General features: G+C 40.9%; 1 protein-coding gene across 2 annotated transcripts in view; it reads right to left on the bottom strand.

Moving 5' to 3' along the window:
• Positions 1-13,300, bottom strand: part of LOC149440815 (transmembrane protein 272-like) — a 91,176-nt gene that overhangs the window by 21,320 nt on the left and 56,556 nt on the right. For both annotated transcript variants that reach the window (XM_089658115.1, XM_089658116.1), the window contains exon 4: positions 6,491-6,667. In XM_089658115.1, the coding sequence (XP_089514241.1) occupies positions 6,491-6,667 (177 nt within the window). The remainder of the gene's footprint in view (positions 1-6,490; positions 6,668-13,300) is intronic.

Here is a 13,300-nt window from a genome sequence, read left to right as displayed (position 1 = left end):
ATTAATCTAAAGGAATTTTGGAGTAAGAAACAAAGTGGTAATAATGTTATTGAGAAGGGTGTTGTTAGTGACAAATCAAGTCTATATCCTATTGGGAATTTGCAAAAGGATACTATAGGCCCGTATTTGCATACTAAATTAAGGAATAAATCAGTCTTTAATCCTAAAAGAGCAAATAATCACTGTGTGGAAACTTTTAAAAAAATAGTAGAGTATGATTTGGAGCATTTATCTATCCCCAAGTTGAGATCTAAACAGGATATAATTTCAGGAATTCGGAAGTTAGAAAAGATATCAAAATATTTCAGAGATTTTTAAGGAATTGTGATCTACATATGTACATTTGTTTTATATTTTTTTTAATTTATAATACATTTTTATTTTTATTCTTTCATTATTTCCCAGAGAGTATTAAAGATAATTGGAATATATGGTGATTTGTATTTATATTTATGAGGAATTTTGTTTCATTGTTTTAATTGCGGATCATTGTCTTGTATTTAAGTTGTGAAGGGTTCTCACGGTGAGTATATAGAGGATGAGGTAAGATCAGAGGGTGGGTACTTTGTTTGGTAATTATAATGGTTTAATGATCAGGTGTGGTAGTGGGAGGTAGTTTCTATTAATTTGCATAGGAGATGGATGAGAGCTCTCCCTAAGGGTTTTAAAAGACGGCCAGATACTGAAGGTGGTGTCTTGAAAATGCCCTGTGGGTGGGGCGAAATGCATTGATGCACTTCTGGTCTGCCGTCTTCTTGGTCTTCTTGGCCTACGTCACTTCCGGTATTTGGAACGCACGCCGACTTTTGCGGTTAAAGCAGCCATTTTTGAGGTGGAAAGCTGGCATCCTCTACAGTGATCCTTAAAGCGTGAGATCCCTATATTTATAATTTGGAAACTTGTTCCTTTGAAGCCTTTGAGGCTATTAAACAAGGCCTGTTATTTTATTGAAACATGTGAGTGTCCTTATTCTATTGATTTATATGGTATTGAGTGGCAGTATTACACTATGTAGCCTTTCTTTCCTTGCACACTATTGAGGATTCCATGGAGAAGTAGAGTGGAGTCGATTGCTGTATCTAAGCAGGGTGAAGGCGATTTGAGTTCCTCCTGAGGGGCTATAGGATCCCTTATATCCTATGAGGCTTATTACTCACCTCCATCTGGTGAGTGCGGTCAATATTATTTTTCACGTGGTGATTAGGTGGAAGCACATTTTGGAACATTGTTTTGAAAATCCTTTTGGGAAAATAAGGACTTATGTTTGAAATATTATATATATATTTTTGCACGGACATTTATTTATTTGTGATTATTTTTATGTATTTAATTTTTGCGCTGTTTTTTGTGTTATTTGCTCAGGTAAAGTTGCCTAGTCTGAGCATGTCTTACATAGATAGGCAAACAAAGCGGCGGGCCAGGAAGTTATGGAAGGGAAGGAAATAAAACCCAGAGGACAGCAGATGACGCCCATAGATGAGCACAGACAAACACATGAGAAGGGATCAGGAACAGGACTGCAGCAAGAACGTAAGAACACAAACAAGAAACTGCAGGCTAACTTGTGGCAGACCAAGTCTAGCGTAATGGATGACTGTCTCCAACATCTAGCTATAGTAATTTGTGCTGCCAACAGAGGATAAAGGATTAATTTAACTGATTTCTTGGGAATATCAGTGGGCAACAAATTAAATAAGGCTACTTCCGGTGATTTACGAATATTAATTCCCGTTACCGTATAAATGAAGTTAAATATCCGGATCCAAAATATATAAACTACCAGACACTTCCACCATATATGGAGAATACTGCCCTCTTGTCCGCAATGTCGAAAGCAATTAGAAGACACAGATGGGAACGTTTTAGCAAGACGTGTAGGAACTAGGTACCAGCGAAGAAGCGTTTTATAATTGGATTCTATAAGAGTAGTATTAGTTCTTTAGATTTGGACACTTGGCGGACTACAGCCAGTAAGAGAAAAGATCCTCCACCAACAAAGTGCACATACAGCCTTTTACTGCAATTTGTTGACTACTATACTAGCAGTCAAGCAGTGTATAGATCAAATAGTCATGGCAGGAGATCGACAGTGTTTCCAAATGGGACCTTATCCATACTACCAGCAGTCCGGCCACACAGATGTTGGATTGTCTCAAACTCAAGCTTTAATAACTCTGAATTTTTGAAGTTTAGTACACTATGAGGCAGTTCTGTTCTCTTTCTTGCCCATGAGTTTGAGACAATCTAACATCTGTGTGGCCGGACAGCTGATAGTGTGGGTAAAGTCTCATTTGGAAACACTGGAGATGGAGATCTCTTGCCATGACTATTTGATCTATGCACTGTTTGACTGCTAGTATAGTAGTCAACAAATTGCAATAAGAGGCTGTGTGTGCAGTTTGTTGTTGGAGGATCTTTTCTATTATTGTCCTCACTATTCCTTCAGAGGCACTGGTTGGGGGAGTTCCAGATGTATCTATAGGACAATTTTTGAGGACTATTGTATATATTTTCACTTTATATTATGATATATTACTATGTCTTATATTTTATATGATTAGCGCTGCATTATATGTATTTTAATGCTCATCTATGGAGTGTCTCCAGTGCAGGGGGCAGTCATTTTGGCTGGGTCTGATTCCTGGAGGTGATAGGCTGATGCAACAGAGCAAGGAGAAGTGTGCTTTGTAGGTTGGGGTGGAAATGGGAGAGGACTGTCTTGAACAAAGCAGATGTGTGAAAGCTGCTCCAGGCTAAACATATCCCTGACATAGCTGACCACAAGGGGGTGAAGCAAAGAGACCGAGAACCTTCTCCCTGGAAGAGTGTGAGGTATGATTTGCATGCCTAGTGAGATCAGACTGTACTGGAGAACACTTCCACTACTTGTGAAGAGGTAAAAGAGGCACTGTCTCAGCAGAAATGAAAGCAAGACATCACAGCAATTCCTATCCCTGTCTAAAGATTTGAACTAAAATGGAGTACATATATGGAGACCCATAGGAGAGCACCAGAGTCTGTTGTCTGCTGGGAACTGATGAGCTTTCTTCAAGAGCCCCAACTTTGCCAGCTAACTGTTTTTTTGTAGCACCCTCCCAGTAAGCTAGGGGGAGCTAGATTTTAATTGTTGGAGAGGAGGGCTGAGTAGCAGCCTGGGTGTGATAGTCAGAGTGTCAAGTTGTGGTCAGGAGCTGAGAGGCTCTGCAGGCCTGCCCTGCTGGAATTTCCCCCTTCTCTATAGCTTTGGAAGAAAGCCTAGAGGCAGTGGGTGGGTCTGAGGAGTGGCTGGCTTGCACTCTTGAAGGATTCTAGCCAATACCCAACAGAAGGCTTGGCAAGGCGCTACAACACCCTTAAAAGTGTTTGAGCCTGCTCAGTTGCAGGAGAGTTCGGGTGGAAGACTGTGAGGAAGATGTGAGGTTGACGGCAGGAAGCTGCGAGGAGGCCCGGTGGGATTGGACCTACCTACAGGCCTGGAGTTGGAAAGGAAGAAAGCTCAGAGCTCACTGGCCCCCAGAGCGAGTACCACCTGCATGGCAGGGAAGGAACAGCCCAGCTGACAGGTCTGGTAGCAGCCACCAACCCACCAGCGGTACAGGAGAGGATCTGAATGAGTACCCCTGCACTCCCTGAGCAGATAGGGGTAGGTGCACTAGTGGGAAACCAGATTGGCAACCTACTTGAGACTGTCCAGCATTTCAAGTGACAGGAACTGGATCCCCTGTTCAGGGATACCTCCAGATTACTGGGTGAAGAAGTGGAGTTTATCAAAGGTCTGGGTTGGTACATTGGGAGATGCTGGCTAGCTCTCCAACAAAGACTGTGTTGCAGTGAAGGCTTGTGAATAGTTCAAGGAAGATTTCCTCAGTTCATCAGTTTCCTTTGGGCATCCTGTACACCCCTAACCCTATCCCAGTTCAAATCCCCAAAATAAAATACCAAAGCTCCATTACTGATTTCTGACTCTGGATGCAAGCCTGTGTGAAGATGTGTGTTGCCTGGCTGTGTAGGACTATAGGGGGACCCAGATCTCCTAACGACCCCTAAGGGGGTAGTGCTACATCTTTATTTCTGTTAATAGTCAGTGACCAATAGGGTAGAACTAGGACTGTTATAGCAGGTTAGGACTTCTTTATTTATTGTTGCTAGGTAAATGCAGTTGAGCTCTGTTAATTATGGTTAACCAGAATACTGCAGGTGTTTAACCTTCCTGGCAGTAATTACGAGTGTAGCTCGGGGTTAATTTCAGTACTAAAAGCGGTAACCCCGAGCAACACTCGGGATTACACTGCAGTGATCCTTCAAGCCTTACCTTGTCCCACGATCCCGCGAGGTCCTCCCGCTGTGTCCCCCGGCCATGTCCGCCAGCCGATGCCTGCATCCGTCTTCCAGGTTCCGTCCCCTGAGAGCATCGGGACGAACGGGAGGTGGAACCAGCGTGAGATTCAAAAAAGTACAAATTTGCCATACACACAATACACTGTAATCTCTTAGTATTACATTACTGTATCAAACCATTTCACCTAAATTTTGTCCCTAGTGCTTTGTCCAGTGCCCTTCACTAGTGCCTGCAATTTTACTGTTCTTTCTGCCTGGAAACTGAGAAACGTCCATGGCAATTAAAAAGCTTCCCTTTAGGTCAAAAGCGACTTTAGACCAGCTAGAGAATAGTGATAGTTAATTAGAATCGCTTGCAAAATTCAGCGATAGTTATTTGTGGGGAAATTCGTCATCAGACACTGAAAACGATTCTGTGACTTTGCTCAGCGATGTTCAAACTTGGTGCTCTATTTCAAATTTCAGTGTTTTTGGTTTGATTACATTATTGAATTAAGTTTATTATTATTATTATATTATTATTTCTTATAATTATTTATTATATTATAATTTATGATTTTTTGTTTCAAATTTTATCATGTTTACTAGACTTGTTTGGACAGATTTAACCTCCCTAGCGGTCTGATTATGTCCATATTTCTGTGCTCAAAGCGGTACATTTTTTTGCATGGAAATATATATTTTTTTTATTGTAGGCCTGTAATGTTTAGGAATAACTCACTGAAATCTGTCCGAACAAGAGTCTAGTAAACATCCCAGGTAGGATAAAACTTGAAACACGAAATCATAAATTATAATTTAATAAATAATCATAAAAAATAATAATATAATAATAATACATTTTATTCAATAATATAATCAAACCAAAAACACTGAAATTTGAAATATAGCGCCAAGTTCGCACATCACTGAGCAAAGTCGCAAAATCATTTTCAGTGTCTGATGACGAATTTCCCCACGAATCATTATCATTAAATTCTGCAAGTGGTTCTAATTTACTATCGCTGTTCTCTAGTTGGTCTAAAACCGCTTTTGACCTAAAGGGACACTTTTTGGATGCCATGGACATTTCTCAGTTTCCAGGCAGAAAGATCAGTAAAAATGCAGGCAGGGAACAGGACAAAGCACTCGGGAAAAAATGTATGTGCAATGCTTTGATACAGTAATGTTATACTATGTGATTTTAGTGAATGTCACTTTTTGTCATTTTCAAATTTCACACCGTTCCATCCCCCGTACGTCCCGACGCTCGCAGGGGATGGAACCCAGATGACAGATGCCGGCATCCGCCGGATTACATTGCCGGGGACACTGCAGGAGGGACATCGCGAGAGCGCAGGACAAGGTAAGTGATTGAGGGATCGTGGAGCAGCGCCGCATGGTTAGCCCGAGTGTAGCTTGGGGTTACCGCTTGTGGTGCTGAAACTTTACCCCGAGCTACACTCGGGAATACCGCCAGGGAGGTTAAGTGAATTATTCCTAAGAATTACAGGCCTACAATATAAAATAAATTTCCATGAAGAACAATGTACCTCTTTGACATTCAAAAATATTGATTAGTTAGACCGCCAGGGAGGTTAATGGTATCTTTTGAAGTAACACTATAATTTTATTGATTGTATAAAGTACACTTGCTAATTCTCTCTTCTTTTAGCTATGTTTGACCTAGCAAATTCTTTGAAATACCTCAAAGTATGTCGGTAAGTGTGGGGTGAGCTATCTGTATTATCTTTAGGTGTGAAAAGAAATCACAGAACAATTATGTGGCTCCTCTGGGGATACCCCAAAATGGCTCCACTAGGAGATATTCATTTTACACCTATAGGTACCCTCAGTGCCCTATTTTACATTGTCATGTAGTAAACAAGGAGTTAAAATCACAAAAGAATAATTCCAGGCATTAATAACATCTGAAAATATTACCTCTTTGATAAACTACAACAAAGAACCCACACAAACTAAATAAAGCAGAGTAAGAAACAAGAATAAAAGAGGAGAGACCAAAGACAGACAAAAGATAATGGACAGCAGTGGGGAGATGCTATACAGCAGTGAATAGAGGAGGGAGAAGTGATCAAGTTGAAATATACAGAAGAGTTTTGTTTTTTTAGTGACACTATATAGCCTAATGTGCCTTATGTACAACACTTACCTGTTATAAACCAAGCAAAGCTGAATGTTCCTATCAGACCTTCTAGAATCATGCTGCAGGTCTCAAATACAGATCTGACAAGCAATATAAGAAAAGCTGCTAAGTGTGTGGCTCCTGTCACCATCAGAAAGATAGGTATGTAGGGCTGGATGGGGCATTTGTCTTTATATACAGCACCTGGAAAAAAGACAACTGGTAAGATGATGTCTATTATTTTAAAGTACTGACTTGTGTTTCAGTATCTCTGCTGATTCTCTGTTATTGGATATCTTTATATATCAATTCTTAGAATACCTACCAACTAATTTACACAAATCAGAAGCCCTGTATGCTAGTCTATAGTTTGTTGTTCTAGATGTTTTAGTTTAAAGCAGAACTGTAACCCACAAATCAAGTTTAATGGAAACCTTTACTTAATTCTTGGTCTTAAAAAGTCTTGCACTCTGTCTATGATAATTCACTTGATATTATTTACTAATGTGCATGTTCATGCAGCTACAATAAGCGATGGTTAAAACAACTTGTTGCTACTTGATTTATTTAAATTAAATGAGTATCTCCCTGTAAAGAAAGCAATTAGTACAGTTGTGGCCAAAATTATTCAACCCCCAATGCTGTAAAGGGGTTTAGGGACTATAGTGTACATTTGGAATTGTATTCAGAATCAAATCCTACAAGGACGTTGTAACTACCCAAATGCAACTAAAATGACATCAATTGTTTATGTAATACAGTAGTAAATGGTTCTTATGTGGTTTCTTCATTGCCACAATTATTCAACCCCTTAAAGACTACCACTCTGAAGAACAGAGGTTCATACAGGTGCTTTCCATCAGGTATTGAAAACACCTGTGGATGTCACCGAGCAGCAATCAAGCATAATAAGCACCAATTAGGCAGCTTTAAAATGACTGTGATACTCAGCTCCTTCTAGACATTTACTGGTGTGGTTACAAACATGGTGAAGGCAAGAGAATGGTCCAGGAAGACAAGAGAAGAGGTGATTTCTCTTCACAGGAAGGGCAATGGCTATAAGAAGATTGCAAAGATGTTAAACATACCAAGAGACACCTTAGGAAGCATCATTCGCAAATTCAAGGCAAAGGGCACTGTTGAAACGCTACCTGGTCGTGGCAGAAAGAAGATGCTGACTTCGACTGCTGTGCGCTACCTGAAGCGTAGAGTGGAGAGAAGTCCCCGTGTGACTGCTGAGGAACTGAGAAAAGATTTGTCAGATGTGGGTACAGAAGTTTCAGCCCAGACAATAAGACGCACACTGCGTAATGAAGGCCTCCGTGCCAGAACTCCCAGGCGTACCCCCTTGCTGTCTCCAAAGAATAAGAAGAGTCGACTGCAGTATGCCAAAAGCCATGTGGACAAACCACAAAAGTTGTGGGATAGTGTTCTGTGGACTGATGAAACAAAATTAGAACTGTTTGGGCCCATGGATCAACGCTATGTTTGGAGGAGGAAGAACAAGGCCTATGATGAAAAGAACACCTTGCCTACTGTGAAGCATGGTGGAGGGTCAATCATGCTTTGGGGCTGTTTTGCTTCTGCAGGTACAGGGAAGCTTCAGCGTGTGCAAGGTACCATGAATTCTCTTCAGTACCAGGAGATATTGGATGGAAACGTGATGCAGTCCGTCACACACCTGAGGCTTGGGAGACGTTGGACCTTTCAACAGGACAATGATCCCAAGCATACCTCCAAGTCCACTAGAGCATGGTTGCAGAGGAAAGGCTGGAACATTTTGGAGTGGCCATCGCAGTCACCAGACTTAAATCCGATTGAGAACCTCTGGTGGGACTTAAAGAAAGCAGTTGCAGTGCGCAAGCCTAAGAATGTGACTGAACTGGAGGCCTTTGCCCATGAAGAATGGGCGAAGATACCCGTAGATCGCTGCAAGACACTTGTGTCAAGCTATGCTTCACGTTTAAAAGCTGTTATAACTGTAAAAGGATGCTGTACTAAGTACTAAGATTGAATGTCACTTGGGGGTTGAATAAAACTGATAATGCTGTGAGCACAGAAAAGACATTTGTGGTTATTTCATTATAACTGTTATGTTATATTTGTCTGACCTACAAGTGCCTCTTTAATGTAAATGTAAGCAAGATGACTGAATGATCAAAAGCAATGTCAAACTGGCCAAAACACTCAATTTCAGTGGGGGTTGAATAATTTTGGCCACAACTGTATTTACCTGCCCTGCTTCACTGCCTTCACCACCGAATTCCACTTTTTGAAGATCCCAGCTTTACTGCACAATGTTCAGCATTTAACTCTTCTGCAAGTGTTGGATGCTGGCATTCTTCATTGCACTCTGTGGTTTCCTCTAGTGGTCCCTGCCTTATAGGACACAGGGACTGATGAAAAGAACCACGGAGAACAGTAGCGGACCAGGCATCGAACACATCTGGAAGTGTGTCAGATGCTGAAGATCTGTCAGCAAGGTAAGACCTGTAACAAAGCAGAATTTGGTGCAGTGGGCAGCAGGATAGAAAAGTATTTATTGCTTTCATTACAAAAAGCTGCTCCATTGCATTTTTTTTGTATAATGACATAACTTTAAAAAAGGAATACACAATGCCAGGGCGATATACAGTAGTAAGTTACCTTAGAAACATTCATAGTTCATTTGACAAGTCCTCTTGAGTGTGTGATTTTCAAACTCACTTGGTACACCCCAGGACTCTCCAAAACTTGATTGCTTTTTACAATATTTGTTAAATTGTTTAGATTTTATTCAACCATATCAGGCTCATTTCATTTTGTAACTATATGAACTGCTCAAAAAATTAGGAACACTTTGAAAATAGATCAGATCTCAATGGAGAAAAATATGCTGGATATCTACACTGATATGGGGGCCATTCAAAGGTATCAATTCCTTCATCCTCCAGGAACTGCCTGCATAGTCTCTCCACATGAGGCCGGGCATTGTCGTGCACCAGGAGGAACCCAGGACCCACTGCACCAGCATAGGGTCAGACAATGGGTCCAAGGATTTCATCCCAATACCTAATGGCAGCCAGGGTGCCATTGTCTAGAATGTAGAGGTCTGTGCCTCCCTCCATGGATATACCTCCCAGACCATCAGTGACTCACCACCAAAACATTCATGCTAAATGATGTTACAGGCAGCATAAAGTTCTCCATGGCTTCTTCAGACCCTTTCAAGTCTGTCACATGTGCTCAGGGTGAACCTGCTCTCATCTGTGAAAAGCACAGGGTGCCAGTCTGTTTCTGATTGTTTGGTCAGAGACATTCACACCAGTAGTCTACTGGAGGTCATTTTTTAGGGCTCTGACAGCGCTCAATCTGTTCCCCTGTGCACAAGGGAGCAGATACCGGGCTTTCTGAGGGGCTACAGACTTTCTACAGCCCTGTCCAGCTCTCCTAGAGTAACTGTCTGTCTCTTGGAATCTCCTCCATGCTCTTGAGACTGCGCTGGGAGACACAGCAAATCTTCTGGCAATGGCACGTATTGTTGTGCCATCCTGGAGGAGTTGGACTGCCTGTGCAGCCTCTGTAGAGTCCAGGTATCGCCTCATGCTACCAGTAGTGACACTGACCCTAGCCAAATGCAAAACTAGTAAAAAAAACAGTCAGAAAAGATGAGTAGGGAAAAAATGTCATTAGCCTCCAGCTGTAAAACAATTCCTGTCTTGGGGGTCGTCTCATTGTTGCCCGTCTCATTGTTGCCCATCTAGTGCCCTTGTTGTTAATTTCATTAACACCAAAGCAGCTGAAACTGATTAACAACCCCCTCTGCTACTTAACTGACCAGATCAATATCCCAGGAGTTTAATTGACTTGATGCTATACTCTGATTAAAGAGTGTTCCTTTAATTTTTTTGAGAAGTGTTTTTTGTTACCATAGGACATGCACTCTTAAAGTATATTGTTTTTCAAATAGGTTTCACATACACATGACATTGGGTGCCACAGTAATGCAGTCTTTACACCCCAAAACTGAATCAGAAGAACCATTGCATCTTTATTCTGTTAAAATTCACCACTTTGTGACACAAATTCTAATAAACTTTTAAATCTGTAGGGTCACCAGAGAATTGTCACATTCCGTACACCCCCACCAGCCCACACTCCCAACCCATGGACATCTAGAATTCCATTACAATGGACACATTTTAAACTGAATATATTTTATAAAAGATAAATGGAAACTTCAAAAGGGCTCTATTCAACCTCAGGAATTGCAATAATGATGCTGCAATAACATTAACTAGCAGAACACTGATGATTATAGATCTGCTAAAGAGGCCTATCATATTTCCCATCACAACATGTTTATCCAGGTCTGGTTTACGAACCCTATTAAAACTGTCATACATAGCTTAGCAGGCCATTAAGGGAATTAACATTCTTGTCAGAGTATTTCTCATTGCAGAGCCAGAGATACAACTTATCATAAATATGTTAACAAGCAGTGGAATGCAAACAACATTTGTAGATGATAATATCCCTTTCTCTGCAAAACCAACATTTAAACATGTTTCATAAATCTTGAGCTAATAACATTTAAACAAGAATAAGAACGTATTCCCATGTATCAGCTAATCAGTAGCATTTTAAGACCAAACATGCCTATGTTATGAGGTGTAGGAGGCAGATTATGCACATTCCATCTCCAAGGGTATCATATTTGAATTACTACAAAAGGAAATCTTGTTCTGTACTATGATATACTGGCTACCTGAATGTAACAGTAGGTATATGAAAATATAAATACATTTAGAAAATTATCTGGCTGAGGTGGCAGCTGTACAATCATAAACATCCTTGACATCCCACTGGCCATTACTCAGACCCCTTAACTGGTCAGGTCATTCTTGTCAACACCTTCTTTAGGGACCAGAAAAGAGGGACTGTACCAGCAGGGCTTGAAAAATCTATGTACCTGGTGAGACTGAGAGTGCTATTGTCACATATTGGTAGAAGCATGGCTGGATTACAACCAATGTTCATCACATAACATCTGACTCAACACATGTCACAAGTGGCAGAAAAGGTTTTTGATTGAGATGGATAAAACAAACTGTTTGATGTCTCAAAATTTTTATAAGTTCTGTTCTGGGTCCTGGAGCTTAGATGCTTTGCAGGGCGCTGGTTGGGAAGAAGTATCCTTTCCTATGGCCACATTTTACCTGTCTCCACAGCAGCAGATGCAATCCCTGTTGGAGAGGCAGATGGTAGTGCAGGAGGCAACTTCTTCACCTCAATAACTGGTGCAGAGCACTTTATAAAAATTGTCCCTGGAGGACAATGTTGAAGCTTACCTCGACATCTTTGAGAGAGTTGCTGAACATAGGAAGCTACCAAGGAACAGAGGGTGAATGTGCAAGCACCCTTTTTAACAGGGAAGCCCCAAAAGGCCTACTTTGACTTACAACTCAGGATGCCAAGGAGTATCCTAAACGTAAAGAAGAAATAGTAGTCAAGCTTGGGGTTACTATAGGCGTCCAACTGAAACTTGTATTCCCATACCAATATGATTCTGGGAAGCTCATAACGTCCCACGTGTATGCCTTGTTCCACTTTACAATTAAGTGGTTGCAATAGGGGTCACTCAAGCCTGATTAGATTGTGGAGAGAATGATCTGAAAATGCTACATCAGAACCTTGCCTGTTAAGAGACATCTGTGCATTAGTAATACAGAGTCTAAGAGTGTGGATGAGCTGGTGTTCCTTGTTAAGCAGCGTGCTTTTTCAAAGGACTATTTCTGGGAACTGTCCTCCAAGTTGATAACCCTTGGAAACAAGAAAACATCAATCTCGGGTAAGACTGTTCCTTTTTATTAAAGTGGTAAACAGGCTATTAAGGATGGGGTGAGACACCAATGGGTGCTAGACATGCACAGTCTACTAACCCAAAAGGGGTATCTTTTTGGGAACAGGCTTGCAAGGACTGGGACAATGTCTCCTATGTAATGTGACCAGGGGAAATGCATGCTGCTATTTGTTCTATTACAATAGAAGGACATCCAGTGGAGGCATTATTAGATTCTGGAAGCTTCATCACATTGGTCCATAAACTGAATGAATGTACATCCCTACTGCCATGATCTCAGTGGAGGCACCTAGGAGAACTGTAAAGCTTGTCATGGGTATGGTTAAGAACTTCTTACAACGTCCTTTCATCATCAAACCTTGTTTTTTTTATACTCTTAATATCTTGTCAGACATTGGTAGACGAAACGTATGTAGAGCGCGGCTTCTGGACATGATGCCACCATGGTGTTGGAGTCTGTGCTTGCAGCCAGAGGAAAGGGTCTGAAGCCAGCTCTATTTAGATGTATGCAATAGATGCCCAGTGTCATGCCAGACACTCTTTAATGTGTGTTTTTTTAGTGGAATTTCTTCCTTTTATACAATTTAGCACGATGAAGGTTTCTTTTGTTCTTCCTTCCCTTGATGTATATAATTATACCGGGTCCATATGAATGACATTGCTGAGTTGTGGTCTGCATACATTACCTGAGGATCCATAGGAGTTCCGTGTTCCTTGTATAAAACCAGTCATTTTATCTGGTGAGTCATTTGGAGCATATGGTGTTGGTGATCAGTCAATGGTGGTGGATTGAATCAGGAGCAAGAACATAAGAATTTGTGTCTTTCTTTCACATTTTTTTTCTTAAAAATTTTTTTTCACAAGACACTTTATTGAAGTAAAAATGGCACATATGAACTTTTTTGAGATATTTATGAACTGATAAGATATTAAGTGTATAAAAAAAACAAGGTTTAATGATGAAATGTTGATTATACTTTAGATATATTTCTAGC

The sequence above is a fragment of the Staurois parvus genome, unplaced genomic scaffold (genome assembly GCF_062004578.1).
Source record: "Staurois parvus isolate SC_StPar_1 unplaced genomic scaffold, SC_StPar_1.0 ptg001051l, whole genome shotgun sequence".
Classification (NCBI taxonomy): Eukaryota; Metazoa; Chordata; class Amphibia; order Anura; family Ranidae; genus Staurois; species Staurois parvus.
The sequence above is the reverse complement of the archived record's forward strand: the minus strand, read 5'-3'. Positions and strand labels throughout refer to the sequence as shown.